General features: G+C 36.9%; 1 protein-coding gene across 1 annotated transcript in view; it reads right to left on the bottom strand.

The window, feature by feature from the left end:
- INSC (INSC spindle orientation adaptor protein) overlaps positions 1-25,507 on the bottom strand; it is a gene marked incomplete at both ends in the record, with an annotated part of 97,509 nt that overhangs the window by 58,975 nt on the left and 13,027 nt on the right. Inside the window, 4 exons of the mRNA XM_082485691.1 lie at positions 1,045-1,158; positions 3,619-3,742; positions 5,393-5,445; positions 5,946-6,291. Of these exons, the coding sequence (XP_082341817.1) occupies positions 1,045-1,158; positions 3,619-3,742; positions 5,393-5,445; positions 5,946-6,291 (637 nt within the window). The remainder of the gene's footprint in view (positions 1-1,044; positions 1,159-3,618; positions 3,743-5,392; positions 5,446-5,945; positions 6,292-25,507) is intronic.

The following is a 25,507-nucleotide window of genomic DNA, read 5'->3' as shown; positions in this document are numbered from 1 at the left end:
AATTAAACCTCTCGGGCTGTTGCCAAGATCCACTACACGTTTCTGAGTCTACCTCATTCACAGCCTTCAGAACACAGCAATACTTTTTGTGGTGCAAACATCCATCTAAAGGCAGATCAGAAGTAAAATTAATTAAATGCTATTGCTTAACCTCATCTCTAAGCAGGACAAAGCATTGGCACACAACTCCACAAGCAGAAGCAGGAAAGGAGGTTTTCTTCTTTCAATATACACTGTGGTTGTGATTATCTTACCCTCGACCTCACATAATGCCCTGCCACTTTTTCAAGATCCAAGCATCCTCAAAGGTGCAAACTCTGCAGGGATTGACAGTATCATTGATCTTGTCAGAGTGATTTGTCTATGCCAAAGTTAGCATCAACTACTCAGTAAACGAGAACATATACTGCCAGAAGTAACTGTAATGACGTTCCTCTGTAAAAGGAAAATAATGGATGCAAAATATTTCTAAAATTACGTCTTTAATAATATCTCTAACCTCCTCTGTACACACTGCTGAAGAGGTCTCACTGTTTCTCTGCACACTCAGCCATCCATGTGGCTGATTGTAAAAGTTTTTATCCACTTATGTCACTAGTACTCAAAAAGTACTGTCAGGAGAGACACTAAAAAGGTGCCCAAGATGCTGTAGGGAGTGGTGGCACAGGTGGCACAAAGACAACTGTAGTTGAATCAATGCCCAGAAGCCTGTTGGAGCTTTCCATCCTTCTGCAGTTGCTTGCACAGGCATTGAGTTTTATTAAATTAAATATCTGGGGGGGGGTATGGCTTTTTTTTTTTTTTCAATTTAATAGGATAATCGTGGTAATAAACTCTGCAGAGTAAGGCTTGCAAAAGCAGGAAAAGAAGAAAAAAAATAGTTTCTCAAAGTGTTGCTGTTCTTTAACCTAGATTATTTGTCTCCTGAAATACAAAAATTCATCTCGTATTATACATTTCAAAACTCAGAACCAATACTGTGGTAAGTAAAATAACTCACTTGTATTACTAGTTTACTTTGGATTAATCCATACATCCCCTTACCTTAGCTATGATACGGCACAGATGAGCACCTTCCTGGGTAAGGCTGAATAAACTACTAATCGCTGACTCAGTGACGTACACACTATCCGACAATTCTATTTGTCTCAGCAGGTTCTGTGTGACATAAGATAATAAACATAACTTACTTCCAATGAAAAACATTAGTGTTATATTTAAAGATAAGATGGTGTAGAAAGTCTAGTTCATTTAATCCATATCATCTTGTTTCTTACCCAGAGAAAGGAAAAAAAAATATGGGCAGGAGTCAGACCGATAACAGCATAACACATTTATCATTGCATTTGAATAGACGTAGCCAAGAATAGTGATATTTAGAAATAAATGTAAGTAGAGTTAGAGAACGGGTATGTGCGTGAGAACACTTAACAAAGAACTCTTCACCTATCTAGTAAATTATTATTGGGTTTGGCCCGGGACTGAACTAAAATTTTCGGTAGGCAACTAATTGTGTTAGTGTAGAAGCTGTATCACAAGGCGATACAAGATTTTCACCTTAATTATAAGGAATATTGCTATACCCTTTCTAACGCTACATTCTAAGGCTCTGGGTTCATCACTATTCTCAGTCTACACAGAAAATGTCATTCGCCAATACAGGGAATTCTTGTAGAGAAATATAGTTTAGTTCACCAATGCATGAGATAGGTTAAATATTTTTAGCTTTATAAATAGTTATCTTGCTTTTGCATGTGTGCCATTGCAGCATCACAGAGAAACACAGCTGTCAGAATAATATGAAGTTCATTTAATTTTACTTTTTTTGAAAGTACATACAATCATTAGAGGAAGTATTAATTATATTTTTCAGGAGGAAGAAAGTAAACATTTTTATATTTAATCCAACTTTAAAGGAATTGCGAAGACATATCCTACATTTTAAACTGTTATTTATGCAAAATTCAATTATCTTCTTTTTAAGAGGCTATGTTCTCCAACCTTTAGCATTAGAAAAATGTTCCATAAAAGACATAACTTATCAGTTCACATTTTGATATGAACCTATCCTGAGCAAAATCGTGATATGCTGATTAGAAAAGAAAGCCTTTGAAGGACACAATTCAAGCAGAGAGATCTGGGCTCTCACACAGACACAGTCTGTTCCAGAGCAGCAAACTACTCACAGATAATGCAGTTGTATGGCAGAAGTGGGCACACAGCCTGACTGAACGGCTCAGAAAACTGTTCTTAAAAGTGCTTTTATTAATGACCTCTAATCCAAGTCTTCCACCACACAGATACACACAAGATGATGCAGAGTAATTAATGCTGCTGCTTTAAAAGAAAAAGGGGCTAGGATTTCAGGTGTATCAATAGGTGTCAAAGTGCCCAAAGACTGAAATATTAGCAACGAAGAACTGATCTTCACATTAAAAAGAATAAGCATCAAAACAACCACAACCTACTCACTGAATTTGCAATATGAAAAATTATTTACACACTGTAACTCATATGTGGCATTTCATGTAGTTCTCATAAATCCTAACCAAAGCACATTAGCAAGTAGCTTGTTAGTTTGACTATAATTCAGCAAAAGTATTCTGGAGATTCTCAACTCCTAGTAATAATCTTTTAAAACTGTAAGGGATGTTTCTGAAAGAGCCACAACTTTTTTTGCTACCTTAATGCATCCGGGTATGTTAGATTTTAGCCAATACCATGCATTAATTTTCTTTTAGCACCATAGTAAATACTATTTAACTATTTTCTCTTCACTAAGCCTCTCCTTTCCTCTTTTTCTGCAGGGCCAACACAAAATTTAAGCATAACATCACCTCTAAACTATGGACAAATTAATTGAGCATAATTACATTTGGGGTGTTTTATTTGAGGAAAATTAGAGGGTGCAAAGGGATTTCTAATGAGATCTCAAGAAAGAAACTAGTGTAAGTCAAGAGAGATTGGGTAGACTTGCAAGTTGCTACTATTTCAAGCATGGTCTAATGGAAAAAATTTCATGTACTTGTAGTCTCAGGCTAATTACTCAGTGTATTTGTCTACATTTAATAGCCACTGGAAACTATACATCATCCTGCAATGTTTCTAGAAGGTTACACACACGTAAGCTGTATACAACACTGTATTTTATCACTACTTCCTAGTCTAACACATGCACTAGTTAAAATGTGTGCTGTGATAACATACCTGCTATATTTACATCATCTAAAAATTTTAGCTTTTAATGACAAACATTGAGAGCAGGAGAAACTTTTTTTCAAGGTTTCTAAAGAAAAGCAGTGCCTGTATGAAAGGAAGAGAAAATGTGTCCAAGGGTCTTATTAACAAGTTGCTGTCCAGAAATTAGATGCCTTGCAATGAAGGAGGCGTATCAGGAAAAGTAAATAACATAGTGAGCTACAAGATTATTCCATCTGAGATTTGAGGTTACTGGAGAAATTGAGAATACAAACACTTAAATCTTTTTGCAAAATGTTTGAATTAGATTGTAAGTTTGCTGAAAATTGAGAGTTGTAATTCTAATCCTCCTCTTAATGGATTCTCTCCCTCAAGAATCAAAATTTTGAAAGATTTCTTTTTTTTAAACTATAAGCTAACCTGTGCCTCTTGTGTTAAAACCAGCTCTATCAACTGGCCAAAATACTGCGCAATAGTAGTGAGTGTTTCATTAATACAAGATTTCATGGACTTCAGTATCTGTTCATCTTCAGTTTGAATGCACCTGAAAAGGAGAAAGGAAAAAGATGAAGGAAAAAAGATGCAACAGACAACTATTGTTTTATCAAATTGATTGTCACAGGTGAGCTCTGTGTTAATAATGGGGATATAATGGGAATACAACTGTTCACATGAGGACACTTGTCTTCATGCCATTAGCATTATACTGGACTTTGATTAAAGGTCTGTCTACATATAGTAAGTATACCATCAAAGGACAACAGCAGACATTAATAATTTGGGATTCACAATTTACTTCACAGACTGCAAGCCAAATTTTGCGCAAATGCTGTGTGTTTATACCAATGCAACTCTGCTATTTTCCACTTATGCTAATAATTACAGTTACTAGGATGCCTGCATTTTAACTGCAGCTGTGTATATCCATCCATCTTTCATGACCAAAGAAGTGCTTTCAATAATTTTCATTTCATTTCATGGTTTAATGATAGCAGGATACGGACCCAAAATTAACGTGTGTCCAGAGGAATAAAGTTCATTTAAATTTAAATGGCATACTCAAAAGTAAAATTTGGTCTTGTATGCAGAAAGACTGCATACACCAGCTTTACAGAGTTAGTATAACTACCCTGTAAGCAGTGATATTTGGCTGTAACTGCAAAAGTGAGATAAAGATGGAAAACTTTACACAATTCAAATTAAGCAACCAATACTTCCTCACAGAAATGCATTCATTTAAATTGTCAAAACCTATTCCACCCAGGCAGGTCACTGTAATGGGAGATATAGTTTGGTTGATCAGTGTCTCTGCCTACACAGCGAGTCCCTTTTTCAGCTTTACCTGGTCTTTCACCCACCTATATCAACTTTTTGTCAAACAGACAAGAAGGGAGAGGGCTGATTTGGGGCAGACACTGTGAGATCAGAGCTCTCATTAAATCAGTGTGTCTCATAGTAGAATATAAAAGTAAAGTCTGAGCTGTGTGGGTTTGGCAAAAAGCAATAGTGCTCAAGAAATGTTCTTTCCTGATAATTAGATGGTGTCTTTTCCCCTGATGATCCCCTGAGTAGAATGTTGCACAGTGTTTAAAGTAAATTGAAAAAGACCGATTGAACTGTGCTAGAGGAAACAGGATAACTTATGTTAGACAGGGGAAATATCATGAGAAGAATTATAAAGAGATTCTTATTTTCCAGTTTCAGCACTCTGGAATGCATGGAGCTGAGTAAAACTACAACTGCAATTTAAAGGAATGTGTTTTTATTTTGGTTTGAGTTACTAATACATGGATATGTGCATACAGGAACATGTAGTATGACAGTCTTGGAACGTAAGTTTTTACACCAGGTGAAATCTTGGCTCCACAGAACTTGAAAAAGAACGTTGTCACTGATATCTTAGAGCCAGACTTTCTCCCTTGAAGTCTAAAAGCCCTGAAAAATCCACTTGCATACAGCTTTGTGTCTATGCCAGGCTCTTTGTGCAACAGCAAATCCCATCTTTCATTAGGATGCAGTTTAGATAAAAGCAACTCACTTCACCCACCAGAGGCCAACATTTAGAAAGCCTTTCAGAGCTGCAGGGGCCTAGTTAAAACACTTGAGGGTGTTAGTGGATTTATACTTCTCATTAGAAATTCTACAACATGATAAAACTGCAAAATTAATATTTCAACTAGAAAATTTTAATTACCTTTCTGTGAATGCTGTAAATTCTGAACACTTGTCTATTAAAAGTTTTTCAAACTGCAGAGAGAGAGAAAGAGAAAGTGGTTTTAAAGCAGTATCTATACACAAAAGCGCTTTTTCAAAATAAATAATGCGTGCTTGTGATAATTAGGTGAAAACCCTCCAGAAACATAATATTTCACAGACACCCTTTTTCTGCTTTTCTGAATAAAACAAGTAGAGATAAAACTGAAGTTAACAAAAAAGTAGTATTTTCTACATTGTAAATGCAAAGGAACTTGCAGATGGTGTGCCTAATTACTTCAGTCCAGTAGTCCTCAAAAATGAAACATTTTTCAACGTAATTTGTCAACATTATTAACGTTCAGAATCAGGCCTATAATAAAATAGGATCCAAAATGAGTCAAGAACATTTCCATTGCTGAAAAGGGATTCAAAAGTCTCAAACAAAGTACCAGTATCAGTATGTAAGGATTTCTTACAGATTATTTAAAGTAAGTTTTATTACAATAAAAAAATTAAGCAAGACAAACATGAGATCAGGTAAGGCATCCTACCTGGTGCATTTCTTCTGAAGAATTCCTGGTGAATGTATTGTATTCATTTATCATGGAACGTACATGGCAGTTGACTCTTACTGTCATGCTGTGGACTCTCTGCCATCTATTCTTTTCCAGCTTTTGAGCAATCCTGGTCAACTCTGTGCTTATGATCCAAGCTCTTTTTAATAGCAGCTGCAAGTTATCACACGTGCTATATTGTGAAGAAAGGATAAGTTCATTTTGTTCATCCTTCTCAATGCTGATCGGCTTGGACTGGAGAATACACATACATTCGCAGTCTGTCATCAACTTCAAATCTTCCATCCATCGCTGAACAGAGTCCACCTGAATCAAGTGCATGCTAGAAGGCAGAGGAAGAGAAGGAAGAATAGGGTAAAGCAAGACAACCTTAGGATAAACCGCCAGCAATACCATACTGTTGCATCCACCTACCAGGTTGCAACTGATTGACAAAATGCAATTAATTGAACAAACTATTTGCTTGCAGTAACACAGCGACATGCTTAGCTTTCTATTCCAAACACAGGTTTTGGTTTTCTAACCACTTTTACACCCCATACCCTGCTATAAAATTATTTGAGAAAAATCAGTGGAGATCTGTAAACAGAGATACGTATAGAGAGATTTGTAAACAGAAGTTTAGACTGCACTTTTTTGGGGAAATGTTTCTTGTACATTCAGAGTTTAATATGATGAAGGAGCAAAGTTATGGGTGTATTTGCTTGTTGTTTATGGGACTGTACTGTCAGCTTTTACTAGACACTTTGCCTATTAGACACTTAATAGAAAAAGTTTTACCTTGCAGCATCTCTCCAAAGCCCTTCCACCCACACTGATACAGCCAAACCAAGACAGCAGATGGTACTGTCAGTAATATCCGTTTCTGCCATAACATAATTCCTTAAAGCACAGCTGGATTCTACTTCCTGACCCGTCCTTTACCTTCCCCTGTTATTTCTCACTGCTCTCTGTACAATTTGCACATCTGATTTCCAAAGCACATTTTTGTATGACAGCAAATACACTGTGAACCAATGAGGCTGAAAGAAACTCCTTGATGTATACTGTGACACAAGGACAACGGGCTTGCATTTTGTGCCCTTGCCCTCCAGCTAGTAAAATGTGGTACCCGAGACAGCAGCTGTACTCAGTTGTTCTGAGCTCATCTTTGTGAGGGATCCCAAGTTCCCCAGAGCCTTGAGACAGAGTTGCCTAGATTTTTTTCTTATAGTGAAGTGCCCAGATCCCAATAAAAACAACCTTAATCCTCACCCCAACCATACAAACATACAAAGCCAGGTTTTATTAGATATGGCTAGTGTTATTAACATATCTAACAGTATATAAAGGTCACATATAGGACCCTATAGGTCCTATATCTGAGGGCTGCTGCAGGCTCCCAGCTTTGTATTTTGACTCTCACCTGACACACCTAAGGCTGGACATCTCTTTCCCTTTGCAGGAGGAGCATTGCCTCTGCCAAGGAGTCCTATCTGACCCTTGCTTCCAAACCAAGGGCAAAACAGACACTGTGCATCTCCAGAAATCATCTAAAATTTTTTTCAGATTTAACAGTAAGTCCAGATCATTTCAGTTTACATTTCCCCTCCCCAACCCTCACAAGAGAACAGTTCCTCTGGCAAATATATACACATATATATAAAATTTCTAATATCAATAGCAGGTATATAATAAGCATATTATAAATATATCTATAAATCTAAGGGAAGTTACATAGAGCTAAGGGAAAAAGACAAGAGTTATTATTAAAGAAACCTGTAGCGTATTTTCAAGTTACTTAAATTTTCCTTATCTTTATGCAAAATCTTAAAAGATTCTCAATGACGGTTGCTGAAATTAACCACGGTTGCAATGGCAAAGACAGACTTTATCAATATCTGCCCCCTACTAGGCCCAGTATATCCCCTTTAAACACAACACCATTCACTTGGTAATAAAGCAAAGCGGACGGCCAAGAGTTCAAAGAATTGCTGCAAGTCTCCATGGCTTAGGAAATTTTGATTTTTATGTGTCTAAAACAGTTTCTGCAGAATTCATAAACACAAGCATGACCAACAAATGTCATATTCATATACACCACACACTTGCAAAAGGCGCACTTTACTCAGCAAAAAATTTCAGATTACTGATCTACAATGAATAAAATAATTTTTCTGACAGCTTTCATCAGATGAAGACTGAATCTTAATTTTTTGGCAAGTCTTCTTAACATGAAACACTTCAAACTTTTAGTGTCTCATCCTCTAGTGAAAGATGAATTGATACTAAAGGATTCTGAAGAAGTGAAGATGAAAGGTAAAGATGAAACGAAATTAAGTGAAAGCACAAGAGACTGGGTTTAATTATTTTTTCCAAACTTCTATTGGTATCCTACAGCCAATCTGACAGTGTAGTGGATTGTTGTCTACCTTCTGGATATACGCTGCAGTTTTATACGATGCTATACCAGAAAGGACAAAAAGAAAGTTTGTATTATAGCCCCCATTCTTTTAATCCAGGTACTGATTTATTGTATCTCAGCATCACAGCAGTAATGCTCTGTGCTGTTATTTATATAACAGCCTCACTGTTAGAACAAAAACTGCAATTACATTAGCCAAGCTAAGGATGATCAGGTGGAAGGCCTTTTTAATTCTTGTGCTTCCATTTTTACACTGAGCACCAGCTGAACTCAAGAAACGTCTTTACAGACCACTGAAGTCATATTCCACAAATAACCAACGTTTTTTAACATACACATGAAAGGGAAGCTCACCTCAAGTATAATTTCATAAAAATCAACAGCAAACAAGGTACCAGAGAGCAAGTTCATTGATCCAATCCCCCTTTTCACCATATACAATGAAACTACTTTTAATTTTAAACTTTACAGGCTACTGCTATTTAAGGTCTTTATTTCACTCAGCTTTGAATATTGTGTAATTGCATATCATGATCGATTGTGTTTCACTTTATTCTTGCTATGTGTGTAGTCTCCTTATTGCCTTTTTGGATCTGAAGCAAGGTTTCCTAATAAACAAAAGTAACAACTTTAGAAGTCTGAGACCATGATTTATAATAACACGGATAGTTTGCATGCAGTACAGGATAAAATCATTTGACAAAGAGTAATGTATTTTTCATTTCTATAGTGCACTATGATAACTGATGAAATCTCTGTTTAGTAAGTACAAATAAACTCCTACATTATAAATTCACATTAAAAAACCCTAGAATAGAAGGTTAGTCAGAAAAAAAAAAAAAAAGTATGTATTTCCTTTAACTCCAAAAGCCAATCTTTGCTCTGAGGAAAAAAAAAAGGATGATAGAGTTCTACAAAAAAGGTACAGCTGTTAAAGAAACTCTCCTTGTTTGCCTCTGTTCCTACTAATTGGCAGGAGAACAACTGTAGAATTCAGGATTTTCTGCCATTGAAACTTAGTATTCCTTAACTCATAACAATGGCAAAGTAATACCATTTACCTGCTTTCAGACAGAACCACAGAAAAATCCCCCCGTTGACTGTCAGCTTTTCTGACACATTATTCTTAAAATTACACATATCATGATTACTCAGGTGAAATACATAAATAATTCACTTTCATCCACATCTCCCTGTATTTAGAGAAAATCTTCCTAAGCATTCAGCAGATTAATTTGTAGACTAATTTTTTATATATTAACATAAGGAAAGCAAAAAGTGTGTTCATTCCTAATTAGCTATTAAGAATCATATTCCATACAGCATTCACTCAACTCCAAAAACAAGTTGAAAATTTCCATTTTGTCTCCCCATTACTGAAAAAACCCTCTACGCCTACAAAATAAAACCAGCCATAATAGGTCAGACAAAAAAAAAAAAAAAAAAAATCCGTCTAGCCCATTATCCTGCTCCCAACATGGCCATTAGGAGATGCATAAGGAAAGATTATAAGAGGCATGGCAAGAGCTGAGCAATCCCTCCTTCCCATCTTCTAGCAATTAGTGGTTTAGGAACTTCCTAAGCCAGAAGTTGTGTCTGAGCAGGATGTTTTTACAATTCATGAAACAAAAGTAGCCATTAATCCCTTTTTGAACTCAGTTAAACTTTTGGCCCTTACAGCATCTAGTGGCAGTGTCTCACGTTGTTTGATTATTTTCTGTATGAAAAAGTGTTTCTTATTTGTTTGTTTTAAACCTGTTGCCTGGAGATATTAACACAAGCTCTTTAGTTCTTGTTTGCTAAAAGATACTGAAATGATAGTTCCACATTCACCCTTTTTGTGTAATTCATTATTTTATTTGCTCTACCCTATCTTCTCTCGGTTATCTCATTTCCAAAGTAGAGAAACAGTCTATCTAGTCTGTCACCACACAGAAGTGATCCCACTCCTCTGATCATCCACCTACTCTCCCCCACTTTTTCAAAAAGCCTTTTCCAGTTTTCCTGTCCTAAGATTTGATGGCAAGAAAAGCACACAATATTCAAGATTCAGGTAAATTATGGATTTATACATTTGAATTACATTTTATGCACATTCCATATTTTCCAAGAATTTGCAAAATTAAATTCCTCTTTTACTTATTTTCCAGAGAGCTCTTTCATTTTTACCTTCCAGAAAATCTATTTATTTTGATTTCAGAATCTTTCCCGTAAGTGATAACACTTAATTTAGAGTTCACTATTCTATATGTAGGATGAAAGAGATTGTCCTTCAGCTCCCTTTCCCTCCTCACATGTACTACTTTACGTTAATTAACGTATAATTTCTTCTGGCATTTTACATTTCAGTGATGCGGTATTGTGAGACTTTTTGTGTTTGCACATTATTTTAAACTGACCTGAACAGTTTTGCATCAGCAGGAAGCATTGTCTTGCTATTATAACTATTTTTCGGTAGTTAAATACATTAAGGAAGAATGGGTTGAGCATAAGGGACCTTACTGGGGTGACTTTCCCCAGTTCTGTTTAATTGAGCAACAGCAGCTGGGTAACTGGCAGAGATCCTGATGTATATAGATAGTAGTTCCGTACCAGTTAGAATTTCTGAATTTAGTATGTCATGGCATATTGACAAAAAAGCAATTTATCTAGACTCTACACTATAAAAGCAGCATTTCAAGTAAAAATAGCAGTAAAAATAATTCAGTGCAAAATAAAAAAATCAAAAGAAAGTCTCCAGCATTTCTTCAAAGTCATTCTATTTTAATTGAGGTTGTAAAATATTTGAAGTTTTCAAGAGCACTCAACTGAACTTGAATAACTAGCTATTTGAATAGTCTGAATTCTATTGTACTTGCCAAAAAAACAGAGTCTTTAAAAAATTTTGTTATTTTGGCAAAATTATTTGGTGTCACTGGCTGAGACCATCTTAGAGCATGTTAAAAGTATATTGTTTCAAATGATGCTCAGAGCTTGTTTCATACACGTTTCTGCACTATATAACACACTGCAGGCAAATTTCATCCTAGAGAAAGACTCACATTAAAAAAAAAAAATCCCCTTTTAAATTTCTAAAGAGAGGCATATGGTATCCAGAGCTCTATTACCAGCATTTCTCTTCTTTTTTGCTATTTTCTATAATCTAGTAAGTAGTTTGTTAACTAATGAATCACAACATCTTTAGAGTAGACAAGATGGATTGACATCTAAAGGATTGCTCTATCTCATGTTGGTGCTACATGAATATGAAAGTGAAGAATTAATAAAAACTTTTGTTTAAAACTTCCAGCTTGGAGCTCTCTACTACAATTTTACTGGCAGCACATACACTTCTTTTCTAAATTGCAAATGTTATCATGAAAAAGAGTTATACCTCCATTTTAGCACTGAGTTTCACTAAGTGCAAAAGTTTCATGTTTTATAACATTGTGTTGAAGTCCGAGCTGATCAATTCACATGAATAATTCCAGTGGTCATATTTATAAAGTGTACAAATTTCTGCTTGGTCAAATTATGTTTTTGAGGCTTCTTAGCCTTTTTATCCATTTTCACCTATTATGACAGATTTATTACCAATCCTAATGATAGCATTTAGTACAGCTTCCAGATAAGCCTACGGTGAAAGTCAATGCCAAGTCTTACAACTGCGCTCTAATTTATTATTCTAATTAGAGGTAGGTAATTAATTGGCAACAAACAACTTCTTGAATGGATTTAGCCCAGTCTTTGAATATAAATCATCTCTAATTTTTTTTCTAACTCATTTTTTCAAAATTATTCATATGTATCCAATATACCCAGGGCCAGTTTCTACATCAATACAATGGACAGCAGAACTCAACTCTCGGTGGAAGGATTTGGTGAAGAGCCATAGAGATAGCTCTTATTTAAACTCAAGTTGCTTTAATAATATTAATTGCATAAAAGAGCCTTGTAGATCTCTGATATTGTATGTGCACCAATTTTAGCAAAAATTTATAGAGCCAGCTTAGAAGATACAGAACAGCCTTAAGGTAGCAGACAATCAGACTCCTGATTGTTAAATGAACATGCTTGCTTTGTAGGTCATTCCTAAGGAAATAGAGGTCTGAATATTTGGTATTTGTAATGGATGTGACAAGCTAAAAGATTAGCTGGATGATTTGCACTCTATTCGTTTTTCCCCTTGATTTTACCACCTTCTTTTCCAGTAGAACATCAGCAATCCAACTTCACTAGGACAAAATATGAGTTTAGTGTGAATTATTTACTCCTTTAGGAAACACTGATAAAAGCAAGTTAGTTCCTAGTTTTCAAAAAAGTTAACGGGCTATATTAAAATGATAGTTCAATTTGCCTCAATGATTACTCAATTGTTACAGTTACTAAAGTCTAACAATTTCCTCAAATGAAGTCAGTAACAGATAATGCAAACTACAGCCCTGAAACATTTCTCAAAACAAAACAACTTGAGGAATAGTGCACTGTAGTCAGCCAGATATCCTGAAGTGTATTGTGGAAAGCAGAACTCTGTTAGCCAGCATCGATCACCCTTCTACGCTTTACCGTTTCCGCTTAATTTGGGAGTAGGTTTAAATCACTAAGAAATGCAGCAGAAGTAACACAGATATTTGCGCTAGTTTCAGGAAGAAGCATGCCAACGGGTAGAACAAATAAATATTCATAATAGAACCAGAATTACGCAAAGATCACAAGTAAAATACAAATGTATTACAATAGCAGTAATACCTGTTTTGTGGACCAGGGACACCTCAATCATAGAATCATTTAGGCTGGAAAAGACCTTTAAGATCATCGAGCTCAACAGTTAACCTAGCTCTGCCAAGTCTACCACTAAACCATGTCCCTAAGCACCACATCTACTCATCTTTTAAATACGTGCAGAGATGGTGACTCAACCACTTCCCTGGGCAGCCTGTTCCAATGCTTGACAACCCCTTTTGTGAAGAAATTTTTCTTAATATCCAATCTAAACCTCCCCTCGTGCAAATTGAGGCCATTTCGTCTTCTCCTATTGCTTGTTACTTGGGAGAAGAGACTAACACCCTCTTTTACTACTTTTCTGGTAACTGATATCTTTGAGTCTCTTCACCTGACCTGAAACAAACAATGGTCCCTCCTTGCCATTTACTGAAACTTTAGTACCACCAAATTCAGTTTGGCATCTGCACTCCGGCATAATGGAGTTGCTCGAACCACCAGCCTCCTCTTCCTACTATAGAGAAAATATGTTAAAACCACAAAGTTTGTGCCTTGTTAAGCACCCATCCAGCTTCTGCAGGGAGATCAAATGAAGACCAGCCTGTGAAACTTAGAACTAAACATCTGTCATCAGGCTACTGCACTTTGTGAAATCTTATGCATTCTATAAGGAAAGTAAAAACACTATAAACACTTGGAATATATAAGGTATGACATGTAAGTTAACTATAGCTTCATCGCACCTATTTAAAAGGCCACATAAATCATTTAGTGTTAAGTGCTGCACCAATGTTCTTCTCAAATCTTTATGTTTTTCTGAGAAATCCTCACTGTAAGTTGTCCCTCTATAAATGTCTGGAAATATTATACTATCCCAGAATTACTGGCACACTATAGAACATAAGGAAGATATAAATGATATAAAATCACAGAGCAATTCAGCTTGCTGATTAGCTTATGTAAAATCTAGGATAAACTTATACATTCATTTTCTTTACGTGGTTAGAGTTTAAGTAGGGCCAGGTCCTTTACAGTCTCTGCCAGCTGAAGGCATAGTCAGGAGTCAAAAGGACTAGTTCTGACTGGTTTTGTAGATTTTTTTCTTTGTGCCTGGTACATTAAATTGCTAAAACAGTAGCTGTCTCGACAAGCACATAAGCCACTGAGGTCACAGAAAGTAAAGACAGCAGTAAAAGAGAATATAATTTCCTGACAGAAAGGAGGAAAATACTAAATAAACCCTGCTATCAGCAAGTTAATGACAGTATAAGGCTGCTAATTGGCCTGCTTACAGACAAAGCTGAACAAACTATGTTAATATTTTTACAACGATAGCCAACTAAAATGTCTGTTGAATTTATATTTGTATAGTATTATTAATTCATAATTGCAATGAATACTATTGCATTTGTAGTGTCATTATAAACTAGTAAACTGACTAAAATTTCCAAAACCAATTAGTCTGGTGAACCCTGTGATAATAGCATATTCAGACTTGGTAAACTGTTATGGACTCAGATCAGACTTGATGGAATTAGATCTAACTTGAGGAATCCACCAGACTTAGAAGCAGACAATTTTTAGTCACTCTACAATTCGGACAATATGGTAGATGGTAAAAAAAAAAAAAAAAAAAAAAAAAAAAAAAATGCTCTCCCACTGGCCCTGCTGCTTTGGAGTCTATTCATGTTGAAGTGGGGGCAGGGGATTGCCAATATAAATCCACTGCTCCTCGATCCCTTCACCCAAATGTGTTGGTATATGAGTTACTGACATGCTTATATTTTTTTAATCTCCATTTGACCACTGCTAAAACTAGAAATGAAGGTGAATTTATTAAATTCTGCAAGTGGAACTCTGTGATGGAGCACTTTTTTTTTTTTTTTTTTTTTTTTTAACATTGGCATTTTTTTATTCTGTCTATGTGCAAGAGAGCCTGTTATTTATCGAACACCAGAGGTAACCCATTTGCAACAGGTCACTGATCACCATCTAAACTCTGCTTTCCTCTGCAAGTTCATTTCAGCAGTAGTATGCACTCCATCACCTACACTGGCCTGGTTGTTCTCTGGGCTGAGTTCTCACTGAGCCCAACCTGTCAGATCACATGGCAGTATTGTGCTCTGTATAAAAAAAAAAAAAAAAAATAAAAATAGGATAAGACCTTTTTTCTCTCTTGGATCAGCTCCTGTTCATTTTTACTGATATTTACAGAATATCAGTGTAAGATAGACAGAAGAGTTACACAAAGTTAAAAAAAAAAATAATAATCCACTGATCAAGCTTTGTAAAGAATATTGGTTCTTTCGTTCAACATGTTAGTTGATCATCTGTTCCACAGTGAGTAAGCAGATTCCCTTCATTCCTCAGGCAAATTGCTCTTTGATGAGCTAGATGAAGTAGCCATTCCCCCCATCTGAGGTTAAATCCTGAAATAAGAAAAAATTCTCCAATGCACAGATAAAAGCAGCGCTGAAGAGACAAGATCCTACCGGTCTTGTTCTCTTTGGAAATGACATCCTGGGTCTTGCAAAAAACACGAAACAGTTGCAGTTTTTCTGAAAATTTAGATACCAGAGCCAAGGGGGCTTAGCTTTGCGCACAATGACAGAATCCATGACTTTGGACTGTATTTAGCCCAATGTAAGCAGAACAGCATAGCCAGAAGGAACATCACAAGGCAGATCTACGCAGAACATTTTTACAGCTTCTTTCAGGACTTCAAGTCCAACTTGGTGACTGAAGTATGTTGATAATCTTGAAGGGATGTGGTCATCAGCATACATTTAAATTGCTAATTACTGAGTACACAAAAAGTTCTCACTCCCATAAATAGTTGACATGTTTCCTGCATTGTGTGACAGAAAAGTCAACAAGGCCAACAGCATGTGCTCAAGATATTAACCAGAGAGTTCATCCCAGCTCACTGCTTCCCCATGCTCAGGCTACACTTGTAATTGCAGAGGGCAATATTCCTCATAGCCTTAAAAGAACAATATGCTGTAAGAGAGAACTACTTGTAAACACCTAGCAGGGAGGGAGAAATAGAAATGAAAGACAGAAGGAGAAAAACAACACTGGAAATAATTTGGGGCCATAGACCATGGAAATGCTCAGACACAATCACAAGCAAGGACTAATTTGGAGACTAACATGAGTCCATGAAAATAGTGCCAGTACTTCATTGAACCTTTTTTTTTTTTCCTTCCTCCAAATCTGCCTTAATTTGTAGTTTAATAACAAACAGTACAGCTCTTTGTGCCTTTTTCAAAGGAGTTATGACATGCATTATGAGCACCACCATTAGCCTTTCACCTTTTACTATTTACTCATTTAAGGTCCTAACCCTACTGATTAAGTAAAGCCTGGATTACTTAATGAAGGAAGCAACAACCATTATACAGGGAGTTATGAGATCAGTATCACTCAGGAGACTACAGAAATTTAGGGATGCTCAGTCACATCTATTGCACAGCAGGTCTAGCTAAAATTGTCAAAAAAGGGGTACAAAAAGGATAGCCTGGCGTTGGCTTTTCTAAGATTCACATTAGAACATTAACCCTTCAGCAGACAAGTTAAAAAGATGAACACTAGCAACACCGTACCACAAATATTAGAATGAGTTGGTAAAAATACCTTAAGTAATCTCATCCAAATAAGAAAGCAGTTTCTAATCAAATTCAATATTTAAGTGTGTGCTTATACAATTTTGTAGGAGGCAGAGGACTGAAAATGAAATCTTACATCATCAAATCCACTCTTCTGACACCAGAAGCAACCGGATCAGATAATTTGTTCATAAATGGCTTAAAAAAATCAACTCTAAAAATAATTTATTGTGGGCTCAAAAGGGTTTTATTAAGTGACTATTCTAGAATTGCACTATTCTGATGGTTAGAGATTTCTTATTTCTGATCTAAATTTCTTAAGAGCCAGTTCACTCCCATTTCATTTCATTTTTTCCTTTCAAATAAGAATTTACCTTCCAATGGATTTCTAGAAAGCAAACACATAGTCTCACCTTCTGTTTTGCAAGACTTAACAACCAAAATTCTTCAGGTTCCTTTTATGAAACTACGTCCCTTTCCACTCCCCCTGCCTGGTAGAGCCGTAGCTACTGCAAAATTCATTTTTTACTGAAAGACTTGATATCATGCTTGATAGCATACTACAGCGACATTAGTACACCCTTATCTCTACCAGAAATATCTCACTTTATACAATCCAGGACTGATCCTACCACCTTCATCACCACATCTTACTGGCAAATACAGTCACAGTCATCTAATTATCATTAGTGTACGTAGGTCCTTAATTTTTTTTCATCAAATGAACTACAAATTGTTGCAGATTTTCTTGTTCTCAGCCCCTAAATGTATAACCTTGTGATTTCATTTACTCTTTCTTTTTCTTCAGTATTTGAAGTCTACTTCTAATTCTCTGCTTTCAAAAATAACCCTTGCCATTACCCTTTCCCCTTTGTCTAATAGCTACTGTTTTCTGTATCTACTAGTAAATTACCATGTGTATAATCTTCACTGAATTTCCTTTGTTAAAAGTGAAAACAGGAAAACAAAGTTACCTTATCAGAGAATGATAGCAGGTTATTCAAGACAGTGCAACTTTGGCAGCTTCGTGTTTTGGCATCCCATTTCTCATTTAATCCCAAAACTTTAGCTACTCTTTACTAGAATTTTTCCTGAATTTCTCCTCTCTTCCTTTTCCTTTCCATTTATCTCTTATTCCACCCTCCCTCGTTCCTTAGATATAAGCACTATGTTTTGCTACTTTCCACTTGGCGTCACTACAAAATTCTGCTAGTAATTTCAGCAGCCTAAATAGTCATTTTTGTGCCTTTTGCAGATTGAGTTGTGTTTTTCTTCTGTCTCAGATATGTTTCTTTCTCTTTCCATACACTTGACTGAGTCTAAACTGGATGGTTAGTGTTCCTGTCTACACTGAAAATTAAGTCTTTGTTCAGACAGGGTGCTATGACTGCATTTAGTATCTACGCCTTACTAATTACACAAAGTAAGCACTTTTTACTTTCTCTTTTAATATGCACAGGTATTGAATTCAGATAGTATTCATACATATTAAATTGCTTTCCTGAACAAAAGTCTTATTGGAAAAAGCATAACTGACAGCATATACTAGACTATAGCTCTAGATAGTCAAATCACACCTTAAAAAGCTATTTAATAAACACAGACCTGCTCTGTTAGTCTCCCCACCTGGACTCTTTCTTATGCTCCAGATTAGAGTACAATAACACCAATTAATCTGTGTGTGTACATGCACACATACACGCATAACATTTCCCTTTTCTACACACTACATCCCTCTCAAACAACAGATTATGTCTAAAGCTCTGATCTAAAAAGACCCTGTCTCACTCCTGCCTTTAGAATGTACTTCAAAATTCTGGTTTCTCTTCCCTTTCCCTGCTTCTGCTGATACTACTACTTTATTCTTTCTGCTTACATATCCACTGCTCAGTTGCTGGAGAGAGACCCCCCGAACCAAGCAGAAGCAGAAGATATTTGCACTCCATTTGCTGTACACAACCAGACTTCTATTTTCTGAATTACTTAAAGCTTGTGTGGCCCTCCAGACACAATAAATTTGCACAGAGCAGCAGAGTGATCTAGTGGACAGACTCCTTGAGTAGAAATTAAAAAAGTTGGGATCCACTTTTTGCTTTCTTACTAATATACTGACAAGTTTCGTCACCTCCTATCATCCTTCTCTCCTGCTAGACTGTATCTGTCTCCTCTGCTTAGTTATGAGGTGACACTTTCTTGCTCCTGCACTGAGCATTGTGCACAGCGTTCTGATCTTGACTGGAGCTTCCAGATGCTACCATAACACAAGTTTTTCAAATCAATCCTGAGAGGAGTTCTGAAAGCTAAATAGCAAAAGGAGAAAGGAAATGAGTGGTTATTTTTACTACCATAAAGTTGCTTTTGAATAAGGGACAACAGCTGAAGTGTGAAGAATGCCTGAGCTGGAACAGTCTCATTAAAATATAAAATCCAAAGCAATTGGATTTCAAGACCTGAAAGAGACAAGAGTTCAGGAGGGGTTCTTCAAAATACTGAATGAGGTGAGAAAACAACCATGGCCTAGTTTCCTGGTGAAAGTAAAGATGAGTGGGTTAGGAGTCCCACAGATTGCTCATTCCTGGGAAATAATTCATTAGCAAGGACTTTTCACCTTACTACTGTTCACAGCAACTCTGGTAATCTCAGATGTAAAAGAGGAGCAAGGGAGAGAGAAAATCTTGCTGACAAGAGCCCCACTGCACAGGTGTCAATCTCCATCTTCAGAAGGAGCGGGTGAAAAGAATTACGTACCACGGAGGATAGAACTGGGTGGCTTTTATGGGGACAGAGAAAATTCCAAATGATGACAAGAAGAGAAGACAGAAAAAAGATCTCTTCTTTTCCCCCCCTTCTTAGTGAGTAGGATGAAACAGCATATCTATTTATTCCTCTTCATTTAGTGAGAGCAGGGTTTGGGTCACTGTCACTGAATCTCTGGCACAAATGAGTTATCCATGATTCATAAGGGTATGCAGGCTCCACATTCTGCAGTGCATTAAAAACAGAACAATGATGTTTTCCAGAAAAAAAAAGCATCATTCCGGTATCACTGCACAAAAATAAGTCAATTATCCCTTCTTAATTATTTATTTAGCATTAATAAACTCTTACTGGCCATGAAAGGAACCTGGGAAACAGCTAACAGGAGCAAAAAAGTGTAGTGAACACCATTGTTTTGTAATAATACATCCCAGGTTCAATGAATTAGCCTCTGGCACCAAATATAAATAAATGGGTATTTTATGTGAGTACAACATTTTGCATTAAAAAACAATTAAAGGATAAGTGGAACTAGGTTTTTGTCCTGCTGTAATGCTTTATGATACCTCACAGTAGAGCAAGCAAATTGGATATGAAAATGTATCAGAAACGGAAGCAAGGAAATATTCTATAATATTAAGTCTGTTATAACCACCAGCCTTAGCTAAAAAAAATTTGCTTCGTACAAATTACTGTGGGATAACAGAACTTCCTCACAAATGTGAAATACGTGTGAGATACACAAAATGATGTGGCTATTCATGGAATAGTCTCTTTTACTTTCCCTTTGTCAATGTCTATTATGAGAGTAAAGCCTTCAGAGGAAGGAAAAAAGCCCTCTGTGTATTTGTCAAGTATCTGATTAACAATCCTTTCTTGCTGCCATCATATAAGCAGAAAATAAGATAACTGACTGTATAGAGAAGCAAATGCAAGTAAATTCAGTTTTCTGTGCGATTTCTATGTTCTACTATTTTCCAGAGTGCAAGAATAAATACTATAAGCTTTATTAATGGATTTTCATCACTTCATAAAATTTTCAAAGCACGTGCTCAATAGTTTCTCAAAGTCCATCAGTTCTCAAGTAGAATGTACTTTTCTATAACTGCCATTGATACAAAAAAAAAAAAAAAAATCATGAATCTCAACACTAACTTGGCACACTGACTGCAAGCAAAAAGCTGTGACATTCAGATTCCGCCTCTTACCTGACACCTGTTTCTGGAAGGACTCAAACAATGCCATCAAACCCAGATCCTAAATCCGAAAACATTTGAAGCATGATCAAAACTGTACATTTTGGGCCATCTCTAACTTGAAGGGAGATGAAGTTTCTCTCTCCAGTGTCCCTCTCCCCCAAAAGTTTCATTCAACTAAAATCATCATTAGACTAGAGATTATCCATAAAAACCAAAGCAACTGAACCTTCCTCCTGAAATCAAGCAACAGGAACCAATTACGCAATTCCCGCTTTGGGGAAGATAAGGCATTTCTCTTCAATATAGTGCAGAAATTAAGAATTTAAATTGCTCTCTGAAAGGCACTGATAGGTACCTCTGTTCTCTGTTACCAATAAAACACGCATTAAAAACCACACACACACCCCAAACTAAACAAGCAAGTGCCCCTGCTTTCCTTCTTCTCACTACTGCTAGGCACAAAAGCTGGAGACAACCAATTTCCAGTAGACAGCAGAAAAGAAAAGCCTATTTAAGGCTGGTCAAAAAACAGGCATTAGAAACAGTGTGCTAGAAGGCATAAGAAAACAGCACTAGTTCACCATGATTTCCCACCTCTAAATTACATTCCATTCTCTATGCAGAAATAGTACCAAAAAAAATATCTTAATGCTACGTGGTGCAAACTTATTTCTATAATTGCATCAACATTAAATATCTTCTATCTGTATTTTGCCAGATGTGTACTGACACCAAAAGTTGTGTGCCTATGTCTTTGCTTTTGTCTTCCCTCCCCACCTTTTCCCCACCACCTCAATCCTCCAGACATCTGACCTGAACTCAGAAGTTTTGAAGAGTAGAGATATTTCAGACTGTCCTATTCAGGTCAGAGTGTGATAGTGGGGCTTTTGAAGAGCAATACTGATAGAAGTGTCTTTGGTCCTACCGAGACTGGGGAAAGAGCCTTGATCTATCGAATATATGGTTGGATTTTCCATCAAGCATAACCTTACTGGAGCTAGCCTTTCCTGTACTTCACAGCTGCCTGAAACGATGGCTGGTGATAACAGGAGTGAAACTCTGACAGGGCATATGCCAATTAAGTCGTTATCTTACTTTTGCCCATACTGTATGCAAATGCTCACTTGTAGAAACACACACAGTTTAAACCAAATACCATGAAAAAAAGTAATTGCTAGATCCATGAGACTATAGACCAAATATCAAAATGCTGGTTTAACACATCAGACCTAGTAGTAGCTGGCCATTTTCTGAGCAATTTTTTTGTTTCTTTCTCCCCTCCCCCCTTATCTTTTTGTCAGATCCATTTTTATGTACCAGAATTAACTTGTGGTCACAATGAACAGTGCACATATATGCAACCCACGCTAGTCAAGAACCCAGCACCTGTGGGTTAATAACAGGCCAAATACCTCCTGACTCAGACCACAAAGTGGTTCCTTTAACATATTTTAAATTTGTATTCGATCCACTAGCTATTTGTTGTTCTAATGTTAGTCTCACGCAATAGATTCTGCTGGAACCATTTGCCTATCAATACGTAAATATATATGTTTTTCCAGAAAGATATTAGGCCATTTATACTGAACTTGGGCTCAAGCCCCCATTTCAAGGGATATTTTTAGGAAATAGAAGTTATCTGGAAGAAGAGAAGATCTTCCTCTGCTGGTTTCAAATACTTAAGTGGAATAGACAAGAAACATTATCTTTAGTTAGAGGTAAAACAAATACATTTGAAACATTCAAACAGAAGAACCATTTCTCAGCCAACTGTACTCAGAATTCCTGTTAATTTGGTGTACAACTTCAGCTTTGAGAGAAAAAAATGCCAAGACTTGATAAACAGTCCTAACAACACCTTATTTCCCTTTATTTTACTTGCAGACCTAAGGTGTTGTGAAATAATCATCTTAACACCCGCATGCAAGATTGATTCAACTTTCAACCTTCATATTTCTTGAGAACACTACAGAAGAGAGGTTCCCAAAGGAATTCTCTAGGCCATGCTAAATAATCTCTGGATCATACTACTGTGAGCTAGGATACCCCTTTGATGGCCTCTTCACCAGTACACGGCTCGGTCTACCACTTGCTTACCCCATATGCAGGGGTGCCAAATACTGACAGCATTCTGGGGACCACAGCTTCACAAATTCCCAGAAAAAAAAAAAAATGTTTGGAGAATAGTCTTAAGGCAAATATCAGCAGCACTTTGCTGCCTATTAGCAAAAAGTTGGACTATTTCTTACATAAAAGAATGCCTGAAATCCTAACATGTCTTCTTTTATGTAACCATAATAAATTAGCTAATCTGTACCACATTTATCTGCTTGAAAGAGAAAAGCTTGTCCTAACAAGCTGCAGGGATGTATACAGACCTCTAATAATAATGGGTTGTTTTCACCGTTAAAGCTCTTTGAGATATAAAACATAACTAAGTTCACTTCTGGTTATAGATGACTTACGGACCTAATTTGGGAAGCAGTGCTGCTATATTCCAGTGCAAGAATGATTGGAGGCTATATATAGGTTCAAATAAAGCTAAAGTTAATATACCTGCAGAAAGCATGTATGATTCCTGTATTATGTTTGTGAAATATTATGCGTGTTCCAGCTTACCAGTTTTCTCTTTCCTGATTTATTTAATTCCTAGGTGATCATTTTTTGCCAAAGGCACTTCTTCGGAGTATGAAACAGGCAATCAGTGGAGAAGCACATGAAAGATGTCAAGAGTGGCTTCACCTGTTCTTCATATGAGCCTCAATGTAAGCATACTTTTAAAACAACATCAGCATGTGTCCACGTACAAAGATACATTGAGGAATTGAAGGGTCCAGATGAAATGCTGAGTAGGAGCAGAAAGAGAGCGACAGGGCACCAAATACGTACAAAGCCAATACAAATGGAGGGACGACATCCCTGCACAGTTTTGGTTTTCCTTGTCACCTGTCTTTGTAAGCAATTCTGACAAAATCTCAGCTCAGTTTGTCATGGATGGACTGATGCCCTTCACTCATAGAGGGAAGCAACAACACATTTATTGACATAAAACAGGGATTTAACAAAGTTTGATGGTAAGCGCAACAGTTTTTTAACAAGATTCAAGATGGCGAGACACATTTGGTTATTTACTGCATAGATGACAGGGTCAGACAGAACTGTCAGGGAGAACCTCCCATTGAGTCAAGGTTTCAGAAGGAACGCCCTTGCATTCTAAACTCCTTCTCAGAGAGGAGGCTAGGTGCAGCTGGAGCCAATCTTAGTCCCAGACTTGGTCAACGGTTTATGTCTAAAGGATTATATATGCACAATTGCTCCTTTATGTCACTTAGCTAAGATTTCAAAGTTCAGTATGCTATTAGTCACTTACTGAGGATCTGTTAGGCAAGGAATTTCTGAACCTCAAGAAGTAACCTTGAGCAGCATCCCTACTCAAGGGGAGATCCTGGCGTGCAGCCTTTCATGGAGGAAAGATGATTGACTTGTAGTCATATTTGCATATTGACCACAGTACCTGTATTGTGCTGAGGTGGGCACACACGTTGCTCAAGTTAGCCCTTGGCTATAGTGTTGTTATCAGTCTCCCTGAAACCACGTTGAGCCAAGTGCAGCCATCACAACTACATGCCCCCATTATTATCACTGTGGGTGGTTATCACTTGGGCAGGGTTACAGGAGATAAAGATCAGGTTGGTGCCTGGGGAGAGGGAGCACACCGTCACACAAGCGTTGTTGTCAAAAGCATCATGTATAAGAAAATGGAGAGAGTAATGATGCAAAAGCATTCCTTGAGACACACTACGGGGACAGCAGGAGAGATAGTTATAAACAAATTATAACTCTCAGAGAGAATGGATCACTCAAAAACGCATACAAAAGATAGCCAGAGATAGAAGGGAGGATAGACAGAGAACGGCAATAAGTTTTTGAAACATATGAGGCCCTTCTTATTTCTTCCAAATGCAGTTTTAAGCTGCTTTGTGGAGACACGAGAACCTGCACAGATTTGCTAGAAGAATAAACTGAAATCAAGTTTTCTGTGCTATTGCGCTATGAATAGCATACTGAATGTATGTCAGACATATCCCTATGTTGTGTCAAATTAAAAAGCAGATAGCCCAATGCTGTCCTAAATTTTAATTGAAAAAGGACATCAGAACTGTCCAAAGACCTTCCCTGTTTCTCCCACAAGCACGCACATACACACACTGAAATCTAATTCGTAAACAGAGAGCAGTATCATTTTTAGATGCTGGAAAGTTCACAAAAATAATAGGAGAAATGGCTTAAACTCTTGTCTATCATTATAAAGACAGTAATAAAGCTTTATTACTCCAGTTTCTCACCTCATGAAGACATGGGGCCTGATTAATTCTGGCTGGCACTAGCAAAGCCTGAGAGTGAATGCAACTGCAGTATAGCTCTGACCCTACTGCAGACAAAGCAACTGTCAGTCTGCTTTAGCTTTCACCTCTGTTACCATAGTCCTTGTAGCACACACAAAGCACTGGTGGTGCTGTGTGCCTGCAAACTTCCTCCACACATGGTCTTCTGGCACATCTACTCTTGGATGCTAAACTGCACTTAACAGTCCTACCAGGCTGGTGTTCTGCTGGCTTAAAGGCCTTTTGTGTGGAAAAGTGTTCAGTGGATGAGCTGTGAAGGATTGGTTCATGCAACCCAAACTAAGGAGCTGGAGCAAACGACAAGCAAGGTCCCTGCTTCTCATATCACAGCAGATATTTAAACTAAAAATCCAAATTCAATTTTTTTGGTTGTAGGACCTGTTGAAGAGGTGTGTAAATTGATATCAGGGTGTCAATTTAAACAACAAAAAATCCTCAATTTGAGCATTTACTGAGGGCCTTG

Source organism: Vanellus vanellus (genome assembly GCF_965231255.1).
Source record: "Vanellus vanellus genome assembly, chromosome: 6".
NCBI classification, from domain to species: Eukaryota; Metazoa; Chordata; class Aves; order Charadriiformes; family Charadriidae; genus Vanellus; species Vanellus vanellus.
Note: the sequence above shows the minus strand (reverse complement) of the source record. Positions and strands in the feature narration are given on the sequence as shown.